Source organism: Pipra filicauda, unplaced genomic scaffold (assembly GCF_003945595.2).
Source record: "Pipra filicauda isolate LSUMZ 115617 unplaced genomic scaffold, ASM394559v2 scaffold357_size738173_pilon, whole genome shotgun sequence".
In the NCBI taxonomy this organism is placed as follows: Eukaryota; Metazoa; Chordata; class Aves; order Passeriformes; family Pipridae; genus Pipra; species Pipra filicauda.
Window position 1 is genome coordinate 167880 of NW_024104484.1, and position 25331 is coordinate 193210.

The 25331-nt window shown below is 47.1% G+C and overlaps 1 protein-coding gene across 2 annotated transcripts in view; it reads right to left on the minus strand.

The window, feature by feature from the left end:
• FANCA (FA complementation group A) overlaps nt 1–25331 on the minus strand; it is a 33126-nt gene that overhangs the window by 319 nt on the left and 7476 nt on the right. The window contains exons 9-41 of one of the 2 annotated variants that reach the window (XM_027744566.2): nt 23753–23819; nt 22986–23098; nt 22044–22120; nt 21418–21559; nt 20757–20890; nt 19291–19401; nt 18785–18880; nt 18632–18691; nt 17817–17905; nt 17351–17411; nt 17210–17259; nt 16066–16142; nt 14219–14323; nt 13681–13823; nt 13107–13177; nt 11825–11924; nt 10767–10966; nt 10527–10623; nt 10120–10296; nt 9005–9078; nt 8324–8452; nt 7801–7867; nt 7403–7569; nt 6993–7098; nt 6304–6363; nt 5845–5949; nt 5130–5242; nt 4262–4403; nt 3148–3210; nt 1848–1953; nt 1405–1480; nt 870–1011; nt 451–540 (exon numbers count right to left, since the gene is read on the minus strand). In XM_027744566.2, coding sequence (XP_027600367.2) covers nt 451–540; nt 870–1011; nt 1405–1480; nt 1848–1953; nt 3148–3210; nt 4262–4403; nt 5130–5242; nt 5845–5949; nt 6304–6363; nt 6993–7098; nt 7403–7569; nt 7801–7867; nt 8324–8452; nt 9005–9078; nt 10120–10296; nt 10527–10623; nt 10767–10966; nt 11825–11924; nt 13107–13177; nt 13681–13823; nt 14219–14323; nt 16066–16142; nt 17210–17259; nt 17351–17411; nt 17817–17905; nt 18632–18691; nt 18785–18880; nt 19291–19401; nt 20757–20890; nt 21418–21559; nt 22044–22120; nt 22986–23098; nt 23753–23819 — 3410 coding nt within the window. Of the gene's footprint in view, nt 1–450; nt 559–869; nt 1012–1404; nt 1481–1847; nt 1954–3147; nt 3211–4261; nt 4404–5129; nt 5243–5844; nt 5950–6303; nt 6364–6992; nt 7099–7402; nt 7570–7800; nt 7868–8323; nt 8453–9004; nt 9079–10119; nt 10297–10526; nt 10624–10766; nt 10967–11824; nt 11925–13106; nt 13178–13680; nt 13824–14218; nt 14324–16065; nt 16143–17209; nt 17260–17350; nt 17412–17816; nt 17906–18631; nt 18692–18784; nt 18881–19290; nt 19402–20756; nt 20891–21417; nt 21560–22043; nt 22121–22985; nt 23099–23752; nt 23820–25331 lie in introns of both variants that reach the window. The other variant, XM_027744565.2, reaches the window with a different exon arrangement.

The following is a 25331-nucleotide window of genomic DNA, read 5'->3' on the forward strand; positions in this document are numbered from 1 at the left end:
CCTCACAGCCAGTTCCAGTAACACCTCAGCATTTTGCTGCCTCTTGGCCAAGCACAAGCAGAGGAGGGGGAAACTTCAGCACCTGCCCTTGGCTGTATTTGATGTTTCCCTCAGAGACCTAATGGGAATGGCCACGTGAGGGCAGGATTTGTGGGAATGGTGGAGGACATGGCCATGGCACCGGCTGAGCAGCAGGTGTCCTCCTGCACCCAAGCAAGTTAGGGAAGCACGGAGCACTCCCAGGCATGTTAGGAAAGCAGAAAACACTCCCAGGCATGTTAGGGAAGCACAGAATACTTAGGGGCACGTTAGGGAAGCATGGAGCTTGGCACAGTCAAATCCGCAGCACCAGTGCAGGATCAGTGCCCCAGGAAGGCTGCGCAGGCAGCAGCAGCAGCAGCACTCCCAGCTCCCACACACTGGGAGAAAGGGGAAAACATCTGAATGTACCGGCTGTATGTTCCCAAAGCTCTGGGCGAGGCACTGTGGGATGGCTCCCATCAGGAACTGCCGGGCCACGGAGATCACCTCCAAGGGATCCTGCACAACACAAGAGGACTAAAGAATAGAATCAGTTACAGGAGGTTTTAAGCTGAAAAAGAGTAGATTGAGATTGGGTATTAAGAAGAAACTCTTCCCTGTGAGGGTGGTGAGGCCCTGGCACAGGTTGCCCAGAGAAGCTGTGGCTGCCCCATCCCTGGAAGTGTTCAAGGCCAGGTTGGACGGGACTTGGAGCAACCTGGTCTAGTGGTAGGTGTCTCTGCCCCTGGAAGGGGGTGCAACAAGATGGTCTTTGAGGTCCCTTCCCACCCAAACCATTCCAGGATTCTGTATTAAAAGAAAAAAAAGAGAGTCCAAGCTTCACTCACATGCTCTGTGGGGTCTTGCTCAGACTGTGGTAGGACCTCTCCTTCCACAAAGAGCCGTAGCAGCTGGATGTACAAGTCGAGTGCCACAAGGAGGAAGGTCGGCTCTCGCCGGAGGAGCTCCCGGGGGAAGCGAGGGGTGAGGCTGGAGGAGTCACACACAGGCTCTGTTAGCTCTGCTTCCATAGGAGACACACACAGGCACAAGGCAAACACAGCTGCTGCCCTGCCCGTGTCTGGTTTACAAGTCCCATTGTGTGTAGGGCTACCCCAGGAAGAGAAGGCAGCCAGGACACCCCTGTTTGGAGCACAAGGCTGAAGGGAAACTTCTGGAAAAGTTCTTTAGCAAAAGATATGCGGCTCATTAAACACCAGTCCTGCCCTGATCGGGTGTTCTCTCCTGCACAGCTCAGGTAAGAGGTAAATATGTGCTCACAGCCAGGCCAGTAGTGCTATCACCTGCACACCAGCTACTGTAGGTGCAAACCATCCCCTACATCCCCCCTCAGACCTCCTGCCCAGCCCAGCAGGACTTTACCTGTAGAATGCCACAGGCAGGAGGCGGATGTGACGGTCTGAGGCCGCGTTGCGCAGGACACAGTATTTCCCAGAGCCTGGAAGGACAGAGAGAGGCACTCAGCACCTTCTGTGGCCTCACCTTCCATACTTCTAGAGCAGCACAGGGGCTGCACCATTTCCTTTCAGCCCACAATAAATACTGGTGCTTGGGAGTGGTGACCAGCAAGAGAAGCAAGTTGTCCCCTCAGGTTTTCTCTACTAGGAGGAACAAAACCAAGTTCAGTCATTCCTGATCATCAGCTGCGTTTCCATATGCTGCAGTAGAAACAGGATTCTTTTTTTAGCTTTTACTCAAGTATTTTTTGTGCTGCTTCCTCTCACAGCTACACTCTAACCCAAGCAATGGGCTCACCTGGCCAGCACCAAACCTCACCCTTCCACCCCCTGGGGGACAGGACTCACCTTGCTCTGCTGAATGGAAGAGAAGTGGCCAGGATGTGCCTCTCTCTTCTAGGCACTGCAAGATCTCCAGGGACCATTCCAGAGATGTCTGAAAATCCACTCCTTCCTGGGTGTCAGAAAGGAGAAGTCATTTGTCTTGGGCTTTAGTTGCATCAAAGCAGAGGAACCTTCACAAGACTGTACATGAAGTGCTCTGTTAAAGGACATTAAATATTTAGCCCAAGTCATTCTCCTTACTTGGCAGCCTGGATTCCCCCAGGGCATTGGGCAGTGGAGCAAGGCAGTGCCTCTATCACTAAATCAGGCTACCACAGGGCTCAGCTAAGAAGCATTTGTGAGAGAGGGGGAAGCAGCATCATGGAATGGTTTAGGTTGGAAAGGACCTTAAATATCATCCAGTTCCAGGCCCCTGCCATGGGCAGGGACACCTTCCACTAGACCAGGTTGCTCCAAGTCCCATCCAACCTGGATCAATTAACAATCCACTTCACATCCTGCTCCCACCCCACCACACTCCCCAGAGCAGGTTTTGTCCCCTCTAACCTTTCTAGTGACAACATGTTTTGGGATTATTGTGGGGGTTTTTTTTCATTACTCATTTTACTTGGATTAACCTCCCAGCTCTGTCTGCTCAAGATGTTTCTCTCCTCCCTGGCTCTTCCTCCAGACTCTCCCACAGGCAGACTGAGACCAAATGGTTATTTTTGCCTTGAATCTGCTCCCTGATCCAATCTGTGAGGTGACTCCACAAATGGTTGCACTTCAAAGCTGAGGTGACAGCAAAGGGACAGAAACAAGCCTTCACAGGCAGGAGGATGCTCAGGGCAGACAGCAGCTGGAAGTAGCCTGTCATCTTTGCTCCTCCACTTAATAGCATTAAATCATTTGGAAAGTAATGTTCCTCCTTCCTGGGGACCCCTTCTCCCATGAAGTACCACATTCCAGCCTGAGGAAAAACATCATCTGACAGATGTGAAATGCTGCATAAAAGCTTAGAGAGATATGAGGTTCCTGCGCTACCTGGGAGGTGTAAGGTCTGAACAGGAAACTGCAAATAGTAAATCATTCAGGAAGAGAAATAAAATTAGTGAAAGGGGAGATAGCGTCAGCGAGAGGAAAACACAGGTTTAATCTGATGGGCACAGAAGAGCTTTCAGCAGGCTTGTCTGGGGTGTTGCTGATCCCTTCCTCCTGGTAGAACAAGCTCCCAGCCTTCCCAGTGCTGGTACAAAGCAGTTTTGGGCAGCAAACCAAACTGATCAGACACATGTCATGGGAATTCCCTCGGGGCTGAACTTACCTTTGGTGCTATTTTGGCTGAGATGAGATCCAGGAGTGAGAAGAACAGCAGGGAAACAAGGAGCTGCAAGGAAAGGAGGTGCCTGTTAGTTGTACCTGCAGTGGTGACTCGGAACTTGGCCTTTCCAATAACATTTCACCAGGTACATTCCCAGGCTGGACCTTGATGGACTACAAGCACAGTGTGTTTGACCTGCTGGGACCCCAATTACCCTCAGCCATTCCACAGTTCTCGCTCGCCCTGGCACTCTCCAGGATTTTGGGGGTGAAAGCTGCTGTTACTGCCTGTGTACTAAATGCTGATATCACCTCAATGACAACAGTTTCTGGCTCCAGACCAGTACAAACAGTGGAGGAGTCAATCCCACAGGAAGAGGAGCTACTGTTGTAACCGCTGCCGGGAGCAATAAACCGCCAGAGTAAACATGAGGCCCAGGTTCTGCTTCAGCACTGTTACCTGTGAACCTCTTGACATAGGGACTGTGCCCTAACCCCGACTTTTTCCTGGAAAATCAACAGACAGGACTGCTTGGCAGCAGCCTGGCTTCCTTCTCAGCAGAGCCCTTCAGAGAATTCCCCTCCACTGAGGGTATTGAGCATGGTGAAAGGTAGAGGCATTTCCTGGACCCTCAAGAAATCTGTCCCTGGGATTCTCAGCACAATTTCCCAGAGCCCTTAAAATGCCTGCACTGCTGTCTCACAAACTTCCTGCATCTCCTTAACCTTCCAGCCAAGTTGCCTGAGCTAAAATCCACAGGGACTGCTCTGTTGCTGGAGGGAGAGGGATCCTGGCACAGCATGGATCAAGCTCTCAGTCTCTGCAGGGCCCTCTCCAGCTTCAGTTTTTAATGCCACTGTTGAATAGCCCTCCCTGACTTCAGAGGAGCCAGAGTCTGAGTTAAAAGTTTAAGCTTTGCACAACTTTGCCTTTAGGATAAGAATTTACCAACTGGTAATTTCAGTCACTTTTCATCAATTAACCACCACAAGATTTCCCAATAGGGATTACTAGGGATACAGCACTATCTCAGGACAACTTTTCTCAGTTAAAGACCACCTATTTCTAGTTTTTGGGTGTTGGGAAGAGCAGACACATAAAATGCACCCAGCCTTGCCTGCTCTGCATCAGTCCCCAGCCTCTCCAGTGCCTCTCTCCCTCGTCCACGTGGTGACTGCTGTAGGATGGCACTGTGGAGGAAGGCAGCCAAGAGCCAGGGAGGGTCAGAGGGAGGGAAAACAGCTCCTGAAGAAAGGAATCTGGAAAACAAAACAAGCATGTTATGGGTTTGGAGGGAAAAAAGGGGAAAAAATACAGCTGTGAATGAGGAGGAAATCGGGAACTTGGGCAAAGATGCAAGTTTGTGACTGAGACCAAAAAATAAATTATTCTCTGCATTTTTTTCCCTGCAGTTGGATGTTACATGGAGACAGTGTAAGAAAAAAAAAACAGTCTAGCATCAGGCAGAAGAATTCCCAAATCTCTTTTATCAGCCGTTGGACAGGTAGTTAACTCTACACTACAGAAGCATGTGCTTATCACCTGCCATAACCTGCAAGGAGATTCTTACATCAATTCCCAGCTTTTGGAGAAAAGCTGCAGGGCACTGACATACAGCATAAGGACAGGTAAAGAGGGAAGTGAACAGCCAGTCAGCAGCTTCAGGAGCCCAGATTCCCCAAATCCAGGGAGCAAAGGGTGTGGCAGCTCCAGGGAATAACAACACTGTGCTAAGGCTTTGTCTAACCAGGACTCTGCCTTCCAGCCTCTTCTACAGAGATTCCCTTTTCCTTATGGGGAAGCACTCTGACCCACATTACACACAGGGCCAGACTAAATAATTATAATGACCCATTTTGAGTTTAAACCCTACAAAAGAGTCTGTGTAGAGCTGTCCTGCAAGGCTCAGCCCACATGAGCATTCCAGGGCTCCCGGGGCTGGTCCTTCCAGGACAGCAGCTCCACACTCCATCCCTCACACACACCTGGTACCTGAGGACTGCCAGCCCCTCAGTCTGTCCAGCTCTTCTGCAAGTGGAGCCCCAAAGAGTCTCTTCCACTGAGAGCAAAGTACTGGCTCCAGCCTTGGCCACCACAGCTGGGGACAAAGATGGAAACCAGCAGCATTAGTGGTGGTGTGCTCAGTGGTTGGTTGCAGTCAGGTACAGCCAGGTACTCAAAGAAAGGGGGTTTTTCCCCTCTCCTTAATGAAAAAGTCCAAGTTGTGCATAAACACATCAGAAATTTCACACCCTGGAAATGCAGCGGGTCATTTGTGACCATGCTCATACCACGGTGCCCTGGAACTCCTTTAGCAGGACCAGTCAGAATGAAAGAACAGTTCCACAGGGGTGATGTCCACACTCACCACATGCAACAAAATGTGTATCCCCGTGTGAAATAGCACACGAGGAGTTACACACAGGACAGAGAAAAAAACCTGGGCATTTTGGTTGCTTGGGATGTAACAACCAGCCCCCCATAGTGCATCAGCTCCCCAGTCTGAAACAGCCCCTGTGGCAACACACAGGGAACCCAGAGCTGGGTTCAGCGATACCAAGGGCTCAAAAACAACCTGGAATTTTCCAAAGGCATTAAGAGTTTCTGTTAAATGTTGCACACTTTAATAACACTTAAAACAAGTGCTCTGAACTGGTGCTGAATTTCTCCCAGCACTCTTCAGCCAAAGTGAGAAGTTACCGCTGCAGAGAGGAGCACCAGGGGACATTTGGTTTGACAGGCTGTTAGAGCATCGTTGACCCCCTCTGCTGCCTCCTCACAGTCCAAGCTGGCATTGAGCAGGCCCTGGAAGAGGATAAATGACAGGATGACTCCACACATATGTCTCTGCTGCTTGAAGTCCCTTACTGAGCCATGTGAAGTAATCAGAGATAACTGTAGGGGTCAGCATGGCTCAGCAAAAGAAGCACGTGCTCAACAGCTCCTTCCCCCACCAGCTTTACTGCATTGTATTAAAATTCACCTATATCACTACTTCCTCCTGCCATCTCTCCTCATTATCCTGGATTACTGCTCTTCTTGGAATTACACTAGGAGTTCTCAAAACAAGGGTACAAAGGGCACACCTCGTGTATCAGGTGTCCTGGGAAGGGAACCTCTGAGCAGGGACAGTGAGGCAGTGACAAAAGCAGCAGTTACCCTGAAGAAGTGAGCTGTGATGTCGTAGGAGAGCGCGTACCCTCTGGAACAGACATTTTTCTGCAGGAAGACAAGGAAAGGGAAACAAAAAAAAAAATAATTCCTTCCCTTTGGAATATTATTTTCTTAGAGCATTTTGAGTGTCTGGCAGAACAGGGCTCAGAAAGCACAGATCACCCTGTGAATCCTGATGGCAGAAACGTGGTTTCTATATAAAGCAACCCCACGACTTGTGCTACACAGTCCCTGCATCCCCGATCACCACGTGCCTGGGGTGGCAGCAGCAGATGGATTAACAGCCTTGGGATGAACAGACATTTCTGGCTGTGCCTAATGTGACAGTGCTGGAGAGCCTGGAAAGGCCAGTTGGGATGAATAAATAGAAGTCAGCTCTCTTCAGCACAAAGCAGTGTCCTGAGGGACCTGCAAGTCAAGTGACCTTCCCCCAGGAAGCTGCAGGGATGTTTCTGGATGTTTCCTAGAGTATTTTCACAGGAGGATGAGGAGGATCCCACTCTACAGCAAATCAGTTAAAGGCCCTGGCATGACAGAGGGATTGCAGAGGGGTTCATGCTCAGCCCCTTCCAGGCCTTCACAGGAACACTGGGCAGTTCGGCTGCACTTGACCCCCTGACCCTTATCTAGAGCATTTACCAACAAAGAATTACTGTTTGGCTCACAATACATACCAGCTCTGAGTTCACAAAATGAAAAAAGTCTTCACAGTCTAACACTGTTTTCCTTCCTTTCCAACACGTGGTGATCAGAGCAGATGCAGGGAGCCCGACCAGAATCCTTAGGCAGGGAAAAATGAAAAATTGAGGTTACTGTCAAGAAGAGAATCAGCCTCCCCATGAAGATGTGTGGCCTTTGAAATCCAGTCTACTAATAGGGCAACAGATAGCCAAAGACAACACATGCAAATGAAGTTAAACGAGGTGAGCACCAGGGAATAAGTGTCCCTTGCACAACTGTCACCATGACATACAGTGTCAGTCACTTGCTGTGGAATCAGAGGGGAGGACGCATCACACACACTGTCCTGCTCTGAGCAGCAGTGTTGGTGGAGTTATTCCCAGCTGCTCAGACCTACACTTGCCTTCTGTGCAGCAGCAGCTCCTGCTGCCTCCACAGCTGCTCTTCCAAAGCAGATCCATGCTTTCTGTCTCTCAGTCTTCCCTGGAGAATCTCAAACAGGAAGTGTCTCTGGGCAGCCGAGCAGCTGAGACGCAGCTTTTGCCTACAGCTCAGCTCCAGCACCAGCTCCTGAACAGAGTGTGGGGGGAAACAGTCAGGGCTACACATCAGCCTGCACTCAAACCCTCTTTGTTTCTCTGAAGAAACACAGAGATCAATAAGAAAAACCTGTCTCAATCCCCATCCCACTGCTCACACATGAGAACCAAATGGAGACTCACAAGCACCAGGGTGTAAGGGAATACTTTGGTCAAGTTCTAGGATTGAACATCCAGGTAACACATCACAGTCTAAAATCACCTGCAGCCTGCAGAGGATCTCAGGGCTAAGTGACATCTTCGACTGGCCACAGCCACCCAGGTCCAGCCTGAAAAGAAGAGACACATGAGGTCACCAACCCTGTTAGCCTGGGGCACAGCACAGTTCAAATACAGTCAGATGCTTCAGATGAACACAGAGCTCAAACATTAATGTGCCTTAAATAAGCTGTAGCTGAGACAGCAGCTCTCCCCTAACCTCCCTCCTCATTTTCCAGCTCCAGCCACTCCCCCAGGGAATTGGTGCTTGTCTGGCCGAACAAATCTGAGTACAAAGTCAACTTAAAAAAAGACAGCCAGACTAGGGCTTCTCTATGGCTGCAGCCCCAGACCTCTGTCACCTAAAGCAAGATGCTTATGCAAAGACTGGTGAGTCACTCAGGGCCACCTCCCAACTCCCACTTCCAGCCAGACCAGAAGGGAATGGCTTCCATAGTCCCATGGAAGGGACAAGCTCCCATTCACAGCTTCAAGGTTATTAGCAATGGAAGTCACAATACAGATACCTCTGTGAGGAATCCAGGAGGGCATTGATAATAACTCCACATGCCTTCTCCAGGTCTCCATCACAGCCACCAGCAGCGGAAGGTGCAGGAAGGTACCGTTGATAGATGGCCCAGTAATGGAAATCCTGCCTGAAATGTAAAAAAGGAGGAGATGGGAAATCTATTTGAATGGTGCCCTTTCCTTGATGTAAAAGGAAGCTCACACACCAAGTGTGATGAATGATGTGTGATCAGACAAAAGCAGCACATAAGCACAGACATGAAGAGTCCTCCAGCAGATCCCACCCATCCCGATGCCAGTCAGCTCTTGGATGCGGAAGTGGGGACGTTTTGTGCCAAGTTATTTGGAAGGGCTGCACATACAGGCTATATTGGTGAGCTTCATAGAATCCCAGAATGGTTTGGGTGGGAAGGGACCTTAGAGCTTATCTTGTTCTAGCCCCTGCCATGGGCAGGGACCCTTCCACAGGTTGCTCCAAGCCCTGTCCAACCTGGCCTTCTGTAGGTTAACACACACACCCCTCATTCCAGCAGTGCTTAGCTCAGGACAAACCACAGCAGGCAACAGGCATTTGTGTCCTCCAGTAGCTGTTTATTTACTTCCTGGTTTTCAGTGCTTTGCCCTAATTTGGGTGGGAGACTCTTGGACTGCTCCCTTTCCAAGAGCCCCTCTGCACTTACCTTTCTGAAGCAGAGAGAATATCCTTTTCAGGGCACACCTCAAGCTCCATCAGCAGCCACTCTCTGAAAGACAGCTGGGAAAAGCAAGAATTTATTAATGGGGGAGAACAGCAAGGCAAGTCACTTGTGCAGAACAGCCACCTGCTTTCCAACATAAAATGCACCTTCATCCCCAGACACAATCCCGTGTGGATTGAAAGACATGAAACAGGGGACAACAACCCAAGGAAGTTTTTGTCCTGTTTCTCTTGTAGGAAATCCAAGCTAAAACCCAATTGGCCTTCAAAAATTCACAGAGAACCCGTAAAGCCTGTCTCACACACACCCACCCCTTTGACATTTCCAACCACACTCATCACCTGCAAGCCCAGATACCAGAACAAACGTGTGTTATTAGAAATAAAGGCTAAAAGGAGCAAAGCACCTCAGTCAGACAGGGTGGTGTAAGCATCAAAGGGAGGTTGTAACACAGAGGTATTTCAGCCCTGCACTTTGAGCAAGCACAAGGAGTCATTCTAGGAACACCACAAACTTCTCTGCACAAAGACAAACTGGTTTTAGAGGAAGTAGGTTAAAAAAGGAAAGTCTGTCAAATCAGACACACCACAAGGGTGGTACAAAGAGAAGAGCTGAGATGGTGACCTGCTTCCAGCAAGGCAGAGCTAAGCAATCCAAGAGGGGGTTCCCATGAGCACAGGGGGCTCATGGGAACATTGATATTTAGGCAAAGCACCAAAAAAGCAAAGATTTTCAGTTATTTGTCTCACCATCGCTTTACAGAGAGCACAGCAGGGAGCCAAGGTGATGGACAAGCCTTTGTTCTACAGTTCTGCAGTTTCCTACTGATATGGTATAGCTTGCCAAGCTTCCTGCTTTTCCAAGAAGTAGGACACAAGGTTTTACCTCTGGTTTTCTCTTTCTATCATATCATTACCATCACAATCCACAAATAACACTGAATACACATCCCAGCCCACATGACTCAGCTGTCAGGCCAACTTTTCAGGCATTTAGCCCTTACAAGAAGCTTTTGATCACTAATAAGGAAATTGCAGAGGGCAGATCTAAAAAATGAGAATTACAGGGTGAATTTAAGGCATGGAAAAGATTTGTACCTGGAATGCTTTTTCCTTTAAGAGCTCTTGGAAGAGTGCTTGCTTCCACAAACACAGGCTGGCTCTTCTGTAGTTCAGAGAGGGGCAGGACAGGGAGCTCCAGGTTAGGGCAGTTTTGTCCTCCTCACACAGGACCCCTCGAGCTTCCAAGCTCAGCCGAGGCACAAGGTGCTGCAGCTGGAACAAAGACACAACACCCTGCACGTGGTTGTCACAGAAACAGCCACCTCTGGTTGTGTGGAACTGCCAAACCAGCTGATACACCAAGGGGTAAGAGGGGAGGGTACAAAGATGTACTTTTATACTGTTTTCTTGGTGTAAGTTATATTTGCACAGGGCCCTGCAGCAGGAAATTGGGCTGAGACTGAACTTTCTCATAGAAAACGGCAAAACTTTCACCCTTTTACCTTTTTAATCAGGCCAGGAGGAATCAAGGCACAAAAATCTTCATGAGAACACGATGAGAACTTGCACATCGCATAAGTTGCTGCTGCAGTGCAAAACCTGAGAGAGAAAAAGAAGGAATTCCATTATCTGGTTAGTTCAATCCCCTCCACATGCTCTGCAAATCCTCCATGGGAGCTTTCCCAGCATCCCAAAAACCCTTCAGCTGGAGAAACAAGGAGGTGGTGGATGCACCATCTCACCTCATGCAGAAGGCAAATGACTCTTCTGTCCTGCACATGAGCAAGCAGGTCCAGTACTCAGAGACGGAAAAGGCCTTTTCAGGAACAGGCTGGGAGATCCCAAAACTGGCTTCTACTCCAGGAATTAAAGCTCTCGATTCACTTAAGTGGATCACAAAAGCTGCTAGTCCTAAAATATGAACATCAGTCAGGGAAGGACCCTGAAAGGCAAAATAAATAAAGAACTAAAGAAATTTTGCTTGTGACTTTGTAACACTTCCTTTATAATATTGTAGCATTTTGTCTCATTGTGACATTTCCATTGTAACACTTTAACATTTCATTTCTAACATTGTAATACTTCATCTATATCATTGTAACATTCCTTTTGCACCAAAAGGACCTTTCTCATGGAAAAAGCTCTGAATTAATGAAGCAGCAGAATGTTGCTTCTGCCCACTGACCAATTAGTTGAGCAATATCAATCAAACTGATGAGACACAATCTGCAGCAGAAGTGGAGGTTTCTGTAACACAGCAACTTAAAGCAACTCACTGTAAATTCAGAATCTGGGTTTCTCAAGGCTTTTTATCTTCTCTGACAGCTAGTTTGGTCTATCAGCCTTTTACTTCCACCCTTGCAATATCACAGGGTAGAGAAAATAAACCACACAATTCTTTAATAAGGAAATCATGCACTGCTGAGGCCCAGATTTGGGGGGTTTTATTTTATTTTTAAGTTTTTACAAGTGAATTATTTGATGTGGAAGTTTAGGAACGAAGCATTTCACTATTTTTCTTTTGCCTCCTTCCTCAACTTGCCTATTTTAGCTTCTGTTAAAATGTATCTAGAATGCATTTACCTTCCGCAGCAGTGTTTCTGTAGGAAAACATTCACCTCACATTCCTGAGGGTAACTCCATACTATTTGACCAAAATGGGATTATTTTGGGAAGCCTGGAGGCCAGTGAAGTCCCTTCACAGTGCAGCCTAGACAGGTCCATGCCCCCCAGCCCAGGAAGTGGATTAGGATAGTCCTCAGCACACTATAGCCATAGGATTCCTGGTTGGAAAACTGACCTGATGATAAATGAGCTGACAGAGCCTGGCCAGAAGTGCAGGTAAGAGATTCCTGTGTCCACACATCATCTTCACCAACAAGGAGAGGCATGGGCCCTGCCTGCAGAAGGAGAAACCACAGACTTATTTCATTTATCCCCGATGCAGGAAGAGGTGATTAAAAATGCTTAAACACCGTGGAGCTGAGCCATCCTTGTCTGTAAATACCCCACAATTATCATTCCCTTTACAGGCTCGAAGGAAGGGGCACTTTTGTGGTACCTAAGCAGAGAACCCCTACAGACATGACCCTCACCAGTGTCCTGCCTCACATACTTGATGATATCCCACATACTTGTTGTCATCTCAGAAGGCCAAAGTGGCCTCTGAGGTGACAACAAGGGGAGGAGGAGCTGCCTGGGGCACAGCCTCAGCACAAGGTAAACAGAGGCAGAGCAATAAATGGGATCAAAAACAAAGCAAAAAGAAGTTGGTATCACAAGGTCCTGCTACATAGCAGAGGAAGGGAGGGAGGGACTTTTCCACCCAGCTCCCAGAAAAACCCATCCTCGAGGAGATCAGGTGGGAGTTGGGTTAAAAACGATTTCCTGGGACTCTTGTTTATCACAGCGACTTCCCAGCACAGGTTTTTAGCACTGATTCATCTGCTCCAGGGCAAAGCACTGTAAGAGAGGGAAGGATGCTCTGGTTGCCAGAGCACGCTGCCCTCCGGAGAGCAGCCCCAGCTGGGAGCCCAGCCAGCTCCTCAGCACGCTGCTGTTTTCCAACAAAGTGATTTTCCACTGACATGTTGCTCATAATGTTTACAGACTCTGCTACATCATGAAGAACGTGGCTATCAACAGTTCTTCCAGGGGCAGAGCAGTGCTGCCTCTCCCTCCTCAGCCAGGCCAGAAGCAAATGAGTCCCTGCCAAGGGGAAGTAATTCCAGAACAAAAAGGATTTGCTTCATTGCCATCCCCCACCACTGAGCTGCAAACATGTGCACGATCACATCGTGTTTGTGGGGAGTGTTTAAACCTTGTCACAGAGCACAGAACAGAGCAAAGGCCACTTTTCTGCAGGGATCAGTAACAACAGAGGAGAAACATGTTTTATTTACGCAAATACTTCAAAGCACGTTAATTCTCAGAGTGTAGAAGCTCTGAGTGAAGCAGCCTGCAGCTGCCAGCCTAGCACAGTGGGAATGAGCAGCTCAAGTTCCTCTATGCCCCTGGAAAAGTGATGGAATTCTGGTGTATCAACCCATTCTGATTTCCCTACTCTTTGACTCACATCTTACCTGTCAGGAGGGTTAAAAGAGGAAGCAGCTATTAGGGTTTGGCAGAATGATGTCAGCAAAAGATCAACAACCTGAAATTAAAAAAAAAACAGGAATAAAAACCAGGAATAAACCTGGAATGAAAACCACACTGCTAATTCCTGCTTGTCAGGCTGGATATCTAGACCTGGTTTTCTGCTTTGTGTATATTATGTTTCCTGATATTAAAACAAGGAGACACACTGGTTAATGATATTCATTCCAACTTGTACAGATCCACTGGCACTAAGGATGGAAAATTAAACCCCTAACAGCCCAGGAATGATCCCAGCACACAACAAATACCTAGACAAGGCTGCTGAGGAAAGCCTTGCTCATCCCAGGACTGCTCTGCCAGAACATACCTCTAGATCTTGTCATCCAATAACTTCCAGGAGGTTAAGATACATGAATATTCTGTGCAAGGCAGGACAAGGCAGACAAAAGGGGAAGCGCATTTCCTGCTCTCCGCAGACAAAGCAGCCTTTCACAGCTACCATCCAGATGCATTTTTCCCAGCCCCATTGTTTCTCTCCCCAAGCCAGATGGTACTCACACTCCGATGGCAGGGTTCCAGCCTGGGGGCAGGAATGGAGACTGGGATTGGAGAATTCAAAGGAGCGGCTTCATTCTCATCATTGCTGTCACTCAGGACACTCCGGAGTCTGTCTGAAATCATGGCAATCTGTGCTGGCACATCTGCGGGGAGGCGACAGGGGCAGAGAGGAACCAGGACAGCAGGCATGGAACATTTGCAACCCCCCACAGCAGCAAGAAGAACAAGTGAAATGTATACTTTAACATATGAAAGGGGGCCCAGGTCACCAGGTGAGCCCAGGAGTGGGGCTGCAGAGACTGGTGTGGCACCAAGTGATCCTCGCAAAGATGGAGTCCCAAATTTCCCAAGAGCAGTACATCTGACATTAAAATATATGTATTAATAGTTGGAAGGATTATCACCTCTGAAGGATTTCCAGCTTCAGGTAGCAATGGCAGTAACTCTTGCTGTGGCTTTGGCCAGCATTAGCCACACTTTATTCAGGCAGCTTTTGGAACAGTGAATGCGGGGTAGTTGTAACTTGCATCCCTCTTACCTTCCCACTGAGTCTGGTCCACAGACAGTGTCCTGAGCTCAGCCAGCTCAGCCTTCAGCTGCTCAACAGGCGCTTTGGAAAGGCTAGGCTCTGCTTTGGACTCATCTGGACAAGGAAGAGAGGAAATACATTCAGCAATCTCTGTGTGCACTTTCTGTAAAAGCAGAATTTACTTTTCCTGAAGCTCTAACAAAACCCCAAACTGTCAATCTGCCGCACACACAGCTTTGTTTTTACATTCAGGATGTGCTATTTAATTAATAATTGATGGGTTTATGCCTAGTTGCAGAGAGGAATTCAGTTTTTAAAGACAAGAGACAAAAAAAGTTCTGTTTTCAGAGTTTTCTTCCTACTTCCTTTAGCTCTCCCCTCACAGAAACATTTGCTGTCCTCAAAAGACTGGAATCAGACTCAAAATGCAGAGACAGATATTACAGCATGGATACATCATCAGCTTCTCCTCAATTCAACACCATGCACTTCTCCAGATGCTACATGTTACTCTGTTCTTTTTGTTTAAAAGAAGGAATGAAAGGAAATTCCTTTAACCACTAGAAAGAGATGCCACTAGCAACTGCCTCAGCCCCCAAACCCACCCAGAGTTTGTTAGACAGGAACAACTTCTTGTATGAAAGCCAGGAATAAATCACCCAGGAACAAGAACAGTAAATAATAAAGGTTGTTACTGGTTGTAAACACGCTGTAAAATAAGGTGTTAGGAGACCACTGAGTCATCTGTGTGAGAGTGAGCACTGAGAAACAGGGTTTGAGGCTGTCCGGTGCTCAATCCTGCCCTAAATCCAGGCTCTGTGCAGAGCCCAGGGACAGAGCAGGGAGTAGGGGATGGACAGGAGAAGGGAGTAGGGGACAGGAGGGGACACGGCTCAGGTAGAGCAGGAGGCTGGCACTCGGCTCGGGCTGTGCCACTAGAGGTCAGTGGAACTCCGAGAGCCCTGCAGAGCCTGCCGGGATGCTGCGGATCCCCTGCCGGATCCCCAGCCCGGCCCGCAGGGACCTCATCCCACCCGGTTGCCAGGCCAACCTCGGCAGCCAGCCTGCTGCACATCTGCCGTGCCCGGGGACGGGCTGTCATGCCTCTCCAGCCACAGAGCCTCAAAGGCCCCGAGCAGGACGTGGCTACAGATTTATCTTTATAGTCAGAATATGAATCTGTAACTTATCCCCACCACCATGCTCTGGGAACAATCTCTGCTCACCAGCCTGACCTTTTCATTTCACATAAAACATTTGAAGATGTGTAAGAAACACCCACTGGCTGACAGAGACAGCAGAGCTCACTAAATACCCATTACACTCACCCAGCAATGGGACCCAAAAATCATCGGGACCCTCCCACAAAAAACCCTATAAAACCGGGAGCTGCAATCCTTTCCCAGCCCCTCCCGTTCCCCCAGATGTCCCTAATCCTCTCTTAAAAGAGGATGCCAGGAGCTCAGACAGCACCAGTGCCATTGCACAAGGGATCAGCACAGCAGGTTCCCAGCAAAGCAGGTTTCGCCTGGGCTGAGCAGCTCAGGCTGCAAACGCTGATTCATGGAGAGGTCTCAGAGGTGGAATTCAGCCAGCTCAGGCTCAGGCATCATCTGCAGCCTCAGCACAGCACAGAGCTCCCAGGGACTGCAAAACTCCCACCTAAGCAGGGCTGGCAGAGAAAGTCATTACAGGAGTAACTATTTAACACCTCGACACAACATAAAGAACCTACAGTTATTTACGTGTGGATTAAAGACCTATCCAGCCCCAAATCTCTGAGAATTTTCAATACAGAGGGCATCAGTGGAAAAATTAACCTTTCAAACTGATCCATAAGTAAATGTATTTTTTACCTTGTAACATCTTCTCTTTCATAGCATGACAGGCTTGGAGGTATGAGGAGTACAAGTTTGAGGGTATTTTATCAGCTCTGTAATTATATAAAAAAAAAGAATATATTTATTATCCCGCAAACCATACACTGCAGTTTTATTAAATATAAGTACAAACAACAGCTCTGCTATGAAATGTAATTAGAGGGGCTCTGAAGCATAAAGAGCATCTGAAGCATTTTTTAATCATCTGACACGAGGGGCAGAGATTTCTATCCAAGGCTTTCACAGCAAGTATTGCACACACGTAACACACACAAAACCAATACTATATATATTATTAATTCATGCTTTAATGCCTATTTCATATCTAGTAGGTGTCTAAGACCTCCTAAGACTGTGAGCTGTGAGATGCAGCATTCACACATGTAAAACACAAACGTGATGAGCCCAAGGTGTGACCTCTCCTTGCTGGGCAGGCACTCGGTGCTAAAAACATGTCCCACAAGGCTCCCTGGAAGTCAGCTGCTTCTCTTACAACTTTAATTTCACAAAACGATCCAGTCTTTAATTTTAGAGCCAGACTGGAATGACAAGGCAGGACCAAGCACTTCATTTGCAGGCAGTGTTGCAAACATTTTTCCTTCATGAGAGGTTACAGAGGAACTACTGGATGTAAAATAAAGCTGCTTCTGCAATGCAGATAAGCACTTTTAAACATGCATGCAGGGCAAGCTGGAGCCCTGAAAGGGGCTGTGTCCTCCTGGGGTACCATCCTGGTGTCCCTTGAGCACTAACAGAGATTTAAGTTTCATCTTCCACTCCTCCTACATCCTCTCCCAAAGAAGCTTTCACAGGGGGGCTCATATTCCTGGGGAAATTTTATATTCATCTACATCCTCCAAAATTTGCATAAGAATATACCTGGCCCGGAGCCAGAGGGACTCCTAGATAATGATTTCACAGTGGCCACAGGACTAATGACAGACCTGAAGACTACAAAGACAAGCTCCCCCATCCACAACCTGCAAGCCACAAACCTGGGCCACAAAGCCCTGCCAAGGTTGGTTGTAACCAAGGTGTCAAAGCCTCTGATAATCTGATATCAAGTGTCCCGAAAAGAAAGCCCAGCAGCACAGAAAATGACACTGGGAAGTCTCAATACCTCTTCAGAGAGTCTATAAAAGCCATGCGTGCATCTGGGGTTTTAGGGAGCTGCAACAGAGAAAAAGACAGGTTAGGGGCAAATTACCTGTGTGCAAACACACAGCTCATGGGAGGAGCAAAAAAAGAGCCAAATACTCACCACACGTGGTCTGAGCAAGGCAGGAAGGAACCAGGAAGTGTAATATGGTCGCCTGAAAATACTGAGAAAATAAACAGAGCAAAGTATTAACAATGCCAAAGGTCCAAAGTGCCATCTCCTCACATCAGGAATTAATTCAGCTCCTGCAAATATGAAATATTCATGGCAACGTGAATAACCACAGACAGAGCAGGTTCAGGTTAGCAATAACTATTAATTTCTTTAATTTTGCTTTTTATTATGACTATTCTGGACTTCTCTAGCAGGGGTGCATATGCCTTTTCACTCTCTGTACAGATATCCTTATTAAGATGACTCCTGAGGAAGTGGGAAGAACTTTCCCAAACCTCCTTTGCTCACATCCTCAGTTTTTCTTGTTTCCTTATTTTGATTTGGATTCAGCTATTATTATTACTATTATTATTATAATACCTAAATCCAGGTAGAGTTGAAAAGCACACAGTACCTGGCTTCTATCACAGATGTTGGGATCTTCCTTGTATTTTCAAATATCTGAAGGGCCTTTTCAACATCACGGAGTGCCTGGCCCTGGGGCTGCCAGAGAGAATGAGAGAATAATGTGAGAAATCAAGGGTGATGATAAACTTTCCTTTTCTGTTCTGCATTTGGATTATTGTGGTTCTATTTTAGTTGCACATGTGGAATCAAGACGCACCATCTCCACTTCCAGTCCGTGCCTACAGGCAGAGGGACTGACATCCCGAGTTTCTCTTGTTTGAGCCATAACACACCTCAAACTGCAACAAGTTTCTCAACTGACAAACAGATCAGACTTGGAAAAATTGAATTAAATCTTCACTTATGACTGTCAGTTCATCACAGGACTGGGGTTCTTGCAGTATATTCAACCACCCTGTCTCTAGCCCGTATTTAATGTACTGAAAGACTGTGTAAGTAAGGCCTCTTAATCTGACCAAAATGCTTACTTATAGATTACCCAAAATTTATCATGAACCACAGTGTGAAGTTGCAGACTGTAGATTCCATCTCCAAATCTCCTTTAAATATTCACACTTTGGTACAGCACCACAAAGATGATGTGCTCTACCGAAAAGAATCAAGATACCCACAAAATATTACTCCAGTTTTCATGAAATCTGGGGAGATCCTGTATTTATGGCCACTAACCCCTCTGGCTTAAAGCTGGAGATCTGGCAGCATGCTCCAACTTGGAATGGCAGGGAAGTTGGTAACCTAAGTGCTTTTCCAAAGGAAAAGGGACATGGCTGATGAGAAAACTGGGAGACAGAGCAGCAGTACCTGCACAGCCTCATCAGTGGAAGACAGGTCTTCATAGAGCCCCATGTCCTCTATGGCCACCTGTGTGAAGTTACAGAGATGCTGGTGGTCACACACAGCAGGGATTGACAGATCCAGAAGGAATTCTTCTCAAAAGAGACAATTTTCACTGACCTTGAGGTCAGACAGTCGGGTTTTAGCCAAAGTGATGTATTCCAAGAGCAGGGACCGGTGTTTCGTTGGCACAAAAGGTGGGTACATTATATGGACCTGAAATAGGAAAACCACCACCAGGTTTGCCATTTTTACAGGAAATCAGTGTAAAATTCTGACTAATGTCTACAGTCACTTACCTCAAATATTCCCCAAAGAAAGCATTATTGCTCGGTTTAAGACAAACCATTTTCGTGGCAACTGACACATAGTTTTTCCCAACAACAGCAAAGAAACAAAATCACTGAAGTGCTTAAACTTAATTCCATTAAAGGAATTCTCCCAGTCAAAAAAATAAAAGAATCTTGTCCTTCCTTATTTCAAGAAGAGAAGGGTTTGAATAATGTATCAGAAGTAATGGAATTCCTATAACAACATTAATAATGATCTGAGCCAACTCAAAGGCACAAAGACGGTCACTTTGGGGCAGTTCGGGATCTGAAAACCACCTGTCAGCACTTTCTCACCTTCAGGTATGGGGCAGCTTCAAAGGGCACCAGCTCCGACAGGAACTCGAAGAGGAAGACCAGAGCTTTCTTACTGTTCCCATGGTGGCCACCAGCACTCCCAAAAGAAGTCTGAAACAGGGAAAAATTACAAGAGAGCCTTTCAGCATGGAGAGAATCCTCATCCCAGTGGTGCCATAACAGCACACAAATCCCAGACATCCCATTTCCGTCAGGGGAATCTTTCTGGAGAAAAGCCTCCAGAGAATGCTTACAGAATCCCAGAATGGTTTGGGTTGGAAGGGACCTCAAAGCCCATCTTGCTTCAACACCCTGCCACAGGCAGGGACACCTTCCATTAGACCAGGTTGCTCCAAGTCCCGTCCAGCCTGGCCTTGGACACTTCCAGGGATGGGGCAGCCACAGCTTCTCTGGGCAACCTGTGCCAGGGCCTCACCAACCTCATGGCCAGGAATTTCTTCCCAATATCCCATCTAACCCTGCCATGGCAGTGGGAAGCCATTGCCCCTTGTCCTGTCACTCCAGGCACTTGTCCAAAGCCCCTCTCCAGCTCTCCTGGAGCCCCTTTAGGCACTGGAAGGGGCTCTAAGGTCTCCCCAGAGCCTTCTCTTCCCCAGGCTGAACACCACCAGCTCTCCCAGCCTGGCTCCAGAGCAGAGGGGCTCCAGCTCTCAGAGCACAGACTCACAGAAGTCTCTACAGAAGTTTGCTGCCATGAGAACACTCAGTGTTAAACAAGACAACACCAAGATGCACCAAAGGATTGAGATTCGTGAAGGAAACACAAATCTGCAGGTTTCTACATAGGTTTATCTGGGCATTCTAAGGAAAATAACCAGTCTGAGACTACACAGAACACAATCAGTTTACCTTTTGATACCTCCTGAACACTCTATCAGCCAAAGCTGAGCTTGGATTTGCAAACTCATACAAAGGAATTTCCAGGTTGAATTTATGTGGAGATTTGCATCCCTAAAATACCAACCTGTTTACAGTTAAAAGCAACAACCAATTATCTCTAAGGTCACACACAGCAATTACAGCTGCATGCAAACCTCCAGGAAACAGGAATGCTTCCTCTGCCACAACCCACCACTTATGCAATAACAACAGTGCTGGTTATCAAGATACTGAAATATATCCAAGATGATGATTATAACAGGAATTACATGTCTGCATTCCTGGGAAATAACTAAGACAGGCAAGGTGAACTTAAAAGATGAAAGGAGGGAAGACTGGGGAAAGCCAAATAAATTTATTCTTTGCAGACACAAAGGCAGTAATAAATATTCAATCATTCCTAATATCAATACAATCATTCATTACCCTTTCTCTTTTTTTCCCACCTTTCTCCTGACTATCCTATCTGGAAAAAGGCTTTCTCCATGCAGCAGAACATTCCTTATGCACAGGTTTCCTCACACAACTAAAAGAAAGCTCACCAGTCAGGCCTCATTTAGTCTTACCTTAAACCACTCAGAGTAAGGCATGAAGACAGCAGGGCCCTCCAGAGCAGCCTGACGAGCGATCAGGAATGCGGTGATCATATTTTCCATGTCATAATTCCCAAAGGCCTTTAGCAGGAGATGGCTCAGTAGATCTAGGAACATAAAACAATAACCTCACACTTTGCTTTTGACAACGGTGCTGTAATTTTCTACAGTAAATGAAGACAAATGTCTGTGATAAAACATAAGGCAGGACGTGTATTGCAGTCTGGGGAACCTTTGGGATCTGATTTAATTTTTTCATGCACTTTCAACAGTCAAACACTCTTAAGATTCCCTGCAGAAATTGCAGGGAGTCCAGCACTGGGATAATCAGTAAGGAACTCTCACAAACAAGCTCTGCTAGTAAAGGTGAGCTAGAACTAAGCTTCAGTAATCACTACACCAATTAATAATGAAGGTAACTATCAAATAACCACTGGAGCTGTACACAAAGTTTGAGAAGTGGCAGACATGAGGCCTGGCATTCTTATCACTGCTGACATGGAATGTCTGAGTGGAAAAGCAGATGTTCTGCTGTTCTTTTCCATGCAGGAATCCCAGACAGAACCCATGGATGTCTGTTCTGCTCCTCACCCGAGCAGCACAGGCACTTCTTAGCTTGGCAGTGCCCACATACCCTTGAAGAGCTGCTCAGCTTCGGCCTGACACACCACCAGTGTGGAAACACAGGACAGGACGTGCTGCCAGTTCACCTCATGGGTCTCCAGGATTTGCTGCAGCTGGGAGATGGATTCCTTTGCACTGAATGCCATCAACAGCTGGAAGAGTGATGGCAGTTCCTGTTAGCTGGGACACATAGTCACACAAAAGAGGGAGATACAGACAAGACTGACTTTTCTGTGTAAGAAAAGGTGGCACAGGCAAGTGGCTTTACTGGGACTTTCTCAAGCTATCCTGCAGCTTTTGCATCAGCCTCCCAGGCCCAGAGATCAGCCTGGCTTGGAACCAGCACTGGCTACAATAAGCAGTAATATTCCAATTCTCTCAGAACTCATGTAACGTCCTGTAACAGTGACAATTCACATCTCCAATCAGCATCTTCATTCTCATTAAGAGCTTTGCATAAACAAAAATCCCTGTAGTTCTTTGCCTTCATGCTTCCTCCTGCCCACAGTTTCTGGCAGCTGGCTTGGATTCTGGGACTGGAACGCTGCACAGATTTTCAACAATCTCATTTCAGGTATTCCAGTGAATATAAACCCAACATAATAAAGTTCTCTTTGTGACACCAAGCAGACGTACTTTTCGATACAGGGTAGTGAGCAGGGAAGAAGTTCTGGTAAAGCTCCACTCTTTCTGCATCTGGATGGCATCAGACACTACACCCAGAAAAAGAAAACTTCAGCAACAGGTTTTAAAACACACTCAAAATGCAATAGGTGACCACACAAGGTTTCCCTTTGGCAGCCAAACACATTAAAAACTGCCCACTCTCTCTCCCATTTGTTTTTGGAACACAGACTGTGGCACGAGGACTGTGCCATTCCACCATGGCACTGCCACCCCAGAGCTGTTTTCGTGACCACACACGTGTAGGCTGACATGGCACATGCACAGAGAATCAGCAAGGAATCAGCTTTTCCCTCATTAACCTCTCTCATCTGGAAGCCAGAAATGACACAGCTCTCCCACACAACAGGCAAGCAGCTCCAGATCACAGCTCACAGGGATTTTATCGGAGATTTTATAGCTCAGACATTAGTTCTTCCTAAAAACATCAAGCTTCACAGTTACTGATCAGGGATTAGAACCTTCCTGCCTTACTCCCTCATTCACCAAAACACTCATGTCTTGTGTGTAAACCCAGCACGTGGGGCTATCCTGGTTCATACCCAAGCTCTGTCTGCAGCACCCCGTCTTCCACTGAGCTTCTCCTTTGCCCAAAATTGTTCCCAGAAGCCAGAGTTCTCTCATGGTTGCTATTAGATATTATTCCAAATATCTGTGCACAAGCCCTTGGCTGAAGCTCTGTTTGAATTTTTCTCTTGATCTATGACCCTCTAAAAGCCCAGATGACTTTTTTTGTCTGGTCTGGTACTCTGATTATATGGACTCTGAGAAGAAGCTGGGGAGCCAGCCAGCTTTTCTGGCTCTGGGTCCTCCAGGCTGGACCCCACACAGCAAGGCCTGGGTGGGATGGAGCTCCAGACACACCTGGAGACACCTCTCCCCACCCACTCCTACCTTTCAGCACTGGGTTGTAGGTGAGAACCTCGGTCAGGGTGTGTCTGAAGAACTGCCGCATGGAATCCGGGTGAGCCACACTTCCATAAACTGACACATTGAACACATTCAGCCTGCAAAGGACAAGGAAATACCAGAAACAATGTCAGGAAGTATGATCAGCCAGGTACTGATTAAATAGCATCAACCAGGTACTGATTAAATATGACCTATGAGTTGCTGATTAAATACGATCAACCAGGTGCTGCTTAGGGTGAATGACTTATTTTTATTCTACATCCACCTTCTCAAATTGCCACAAATAATACTTTTTGTATGTATTTTTTCTTACAAAAGTATAATGGCTACTCAACACTACGTAGACATCAGATTTAGAAATCTGAGTCTAATGTATCTCCCAGCACAGGACTGAAGGTGACATGTACAAAGCAGTTAAACAAAACAGGCCTGGAAGCAGGAACTGGAGGTGATGGCACCTTCCAGAAGCAGTGAGAACACTTGCTGGAGAATTTTCTGCATGCCAAGAGGGGGCTCCAAGGTTGGTTCCAGCCGTGCCAGAACCCCCTTTCCAACCTGGCCCTTATCTTTTCACAAGCACTTTCATCTGCACATATTTTATCAGAGAAGAATACCAAAGACAAGTAGCACTGGGAGGGGTGGGGTATGTGTAAACAAGGAAAAACCAGCCCAACCATTCTCCCTACTTCAGTAACAAGAGTAACAGTGAATAAAAACCTACTCCTGACACTATTTGGAGCATTTCTTACCAGAACCTCACAGCTTGCAATGTGGAAACATCTTTCTGCTTCTCTTTACCAACAGCATCGAGCACCCCTGTTCCCCAAAATGCACAAAAACACAATGAGAAATAGAAATGGAAGGAACTGTGACAGTAAACACCACACAGGAACTAATAGGAATGAGCAATTTGTGCACCTTTTCAAAGGTGACCCTGTTAGGGAAATGTGCAGAAGCCATTTAGCAGCGTTAAATTCTCACCAAAATCTTTCCAAAGCGACCCAGAGACTCAGAAATTATTACCACTGACCTTGAACCAATTTAAAACATTCCCCAGAACATGCTAATAATGAAGCCGTCTAAAAATGCACATAAATCTAAAAAATGCACATAATTTCCAAACCCAAACCTAACAATGTGAGTGTGAGCACTGTGAAGCTGCAGGAAAGGGAAGCCTGTCTGGAGGCAGGGATTTGCACAAGCTGAATTAACCAGCCTGGGAACCCCGGTCCAAACAAAGAGCAGGCTGGGGGAGGGCCACACGTTTGTAATGTTGCATTTGCTGAACAGAAATTCCTTTAAAAGCCAGATCTGCCCCAAAATGACTGGTGGAGATCAAACAGGTTGGCAGCTTGCGCAGCACCGTTGTCTTGACGATCAGCCCACACCACTCAGAGCCCACAGACTGGGAGACCCTTTGCTTTGCAGCCTGCTGCAGCAGCACTTCTGCTCCTTGTGCCATCCTGCCTTGAAAACCCTCCTCGTTGAGCAGCTAAAGGAGCCTGGTTTGTTTATAAAAATAATTGAGAGAAGAGAAAAACCCTTAAAAGACAATTTACTGAGCAGAGGCAGAGAACCAGACGTGCCTCACGTGCCATTACAGCCCTGGGAGGTAACACTCTCCTCTCCTGCTGAGGAATACTTTAAGGTTAAGTAGGGGAGAATAAAGAAAAGGAGATAAACTCAGCTTATCTTCAGGCACAGCAGTTCAACACAGTCAGATCATCACTGTGAAGCACAGCCCTCCCATGCTACTTCAGCCTGTCCTTCTCCTCCTCTGAAGGTCTTCAGTAACAGGGAATGCTTCTACATAAAAAATCCCAATGTTCTCCAAAGATTAATGAAGCAGAACCCCTCAAAGGTCACCCAAAAGTATAGACTAATATAATATCTTGCATAAAACTCAGGTAATACATTTTGCAGGCACACAGGCTGCGAGTGTGGCAGTGCAGGCTGCGCAAACGGGAAGGTCAAATGAAGAGCAGGATGCAGCCTCCTGTCTGCCTGCCAACAGTCTGCTCCTCCTCCTTCAAAATCCCTACTCCTCTGTTGAGAAGGGTTGGTTTTCAACTGTTAAGGGGCCACCTGAGATAGGATTCATACGTATTAAATAATAAAGCACTTCTCTTGCAGCTTTCCCTTTTTAGAAGCACTCACAAGGTCTGTGAGGATTCTCTGTGTACAGACAGCTCTCCCTGAGAGACCTGGAGCAAGGGATGGAGCTGGCAGTGCCCACAGGGAATGGCACAGGATGGAGGGGACAGTCCTAGTGGTGTGTACTGGCTTTGGGTCACCTTCCAGCAGAGGAAAAGCAGCAGTCTCTGCAGC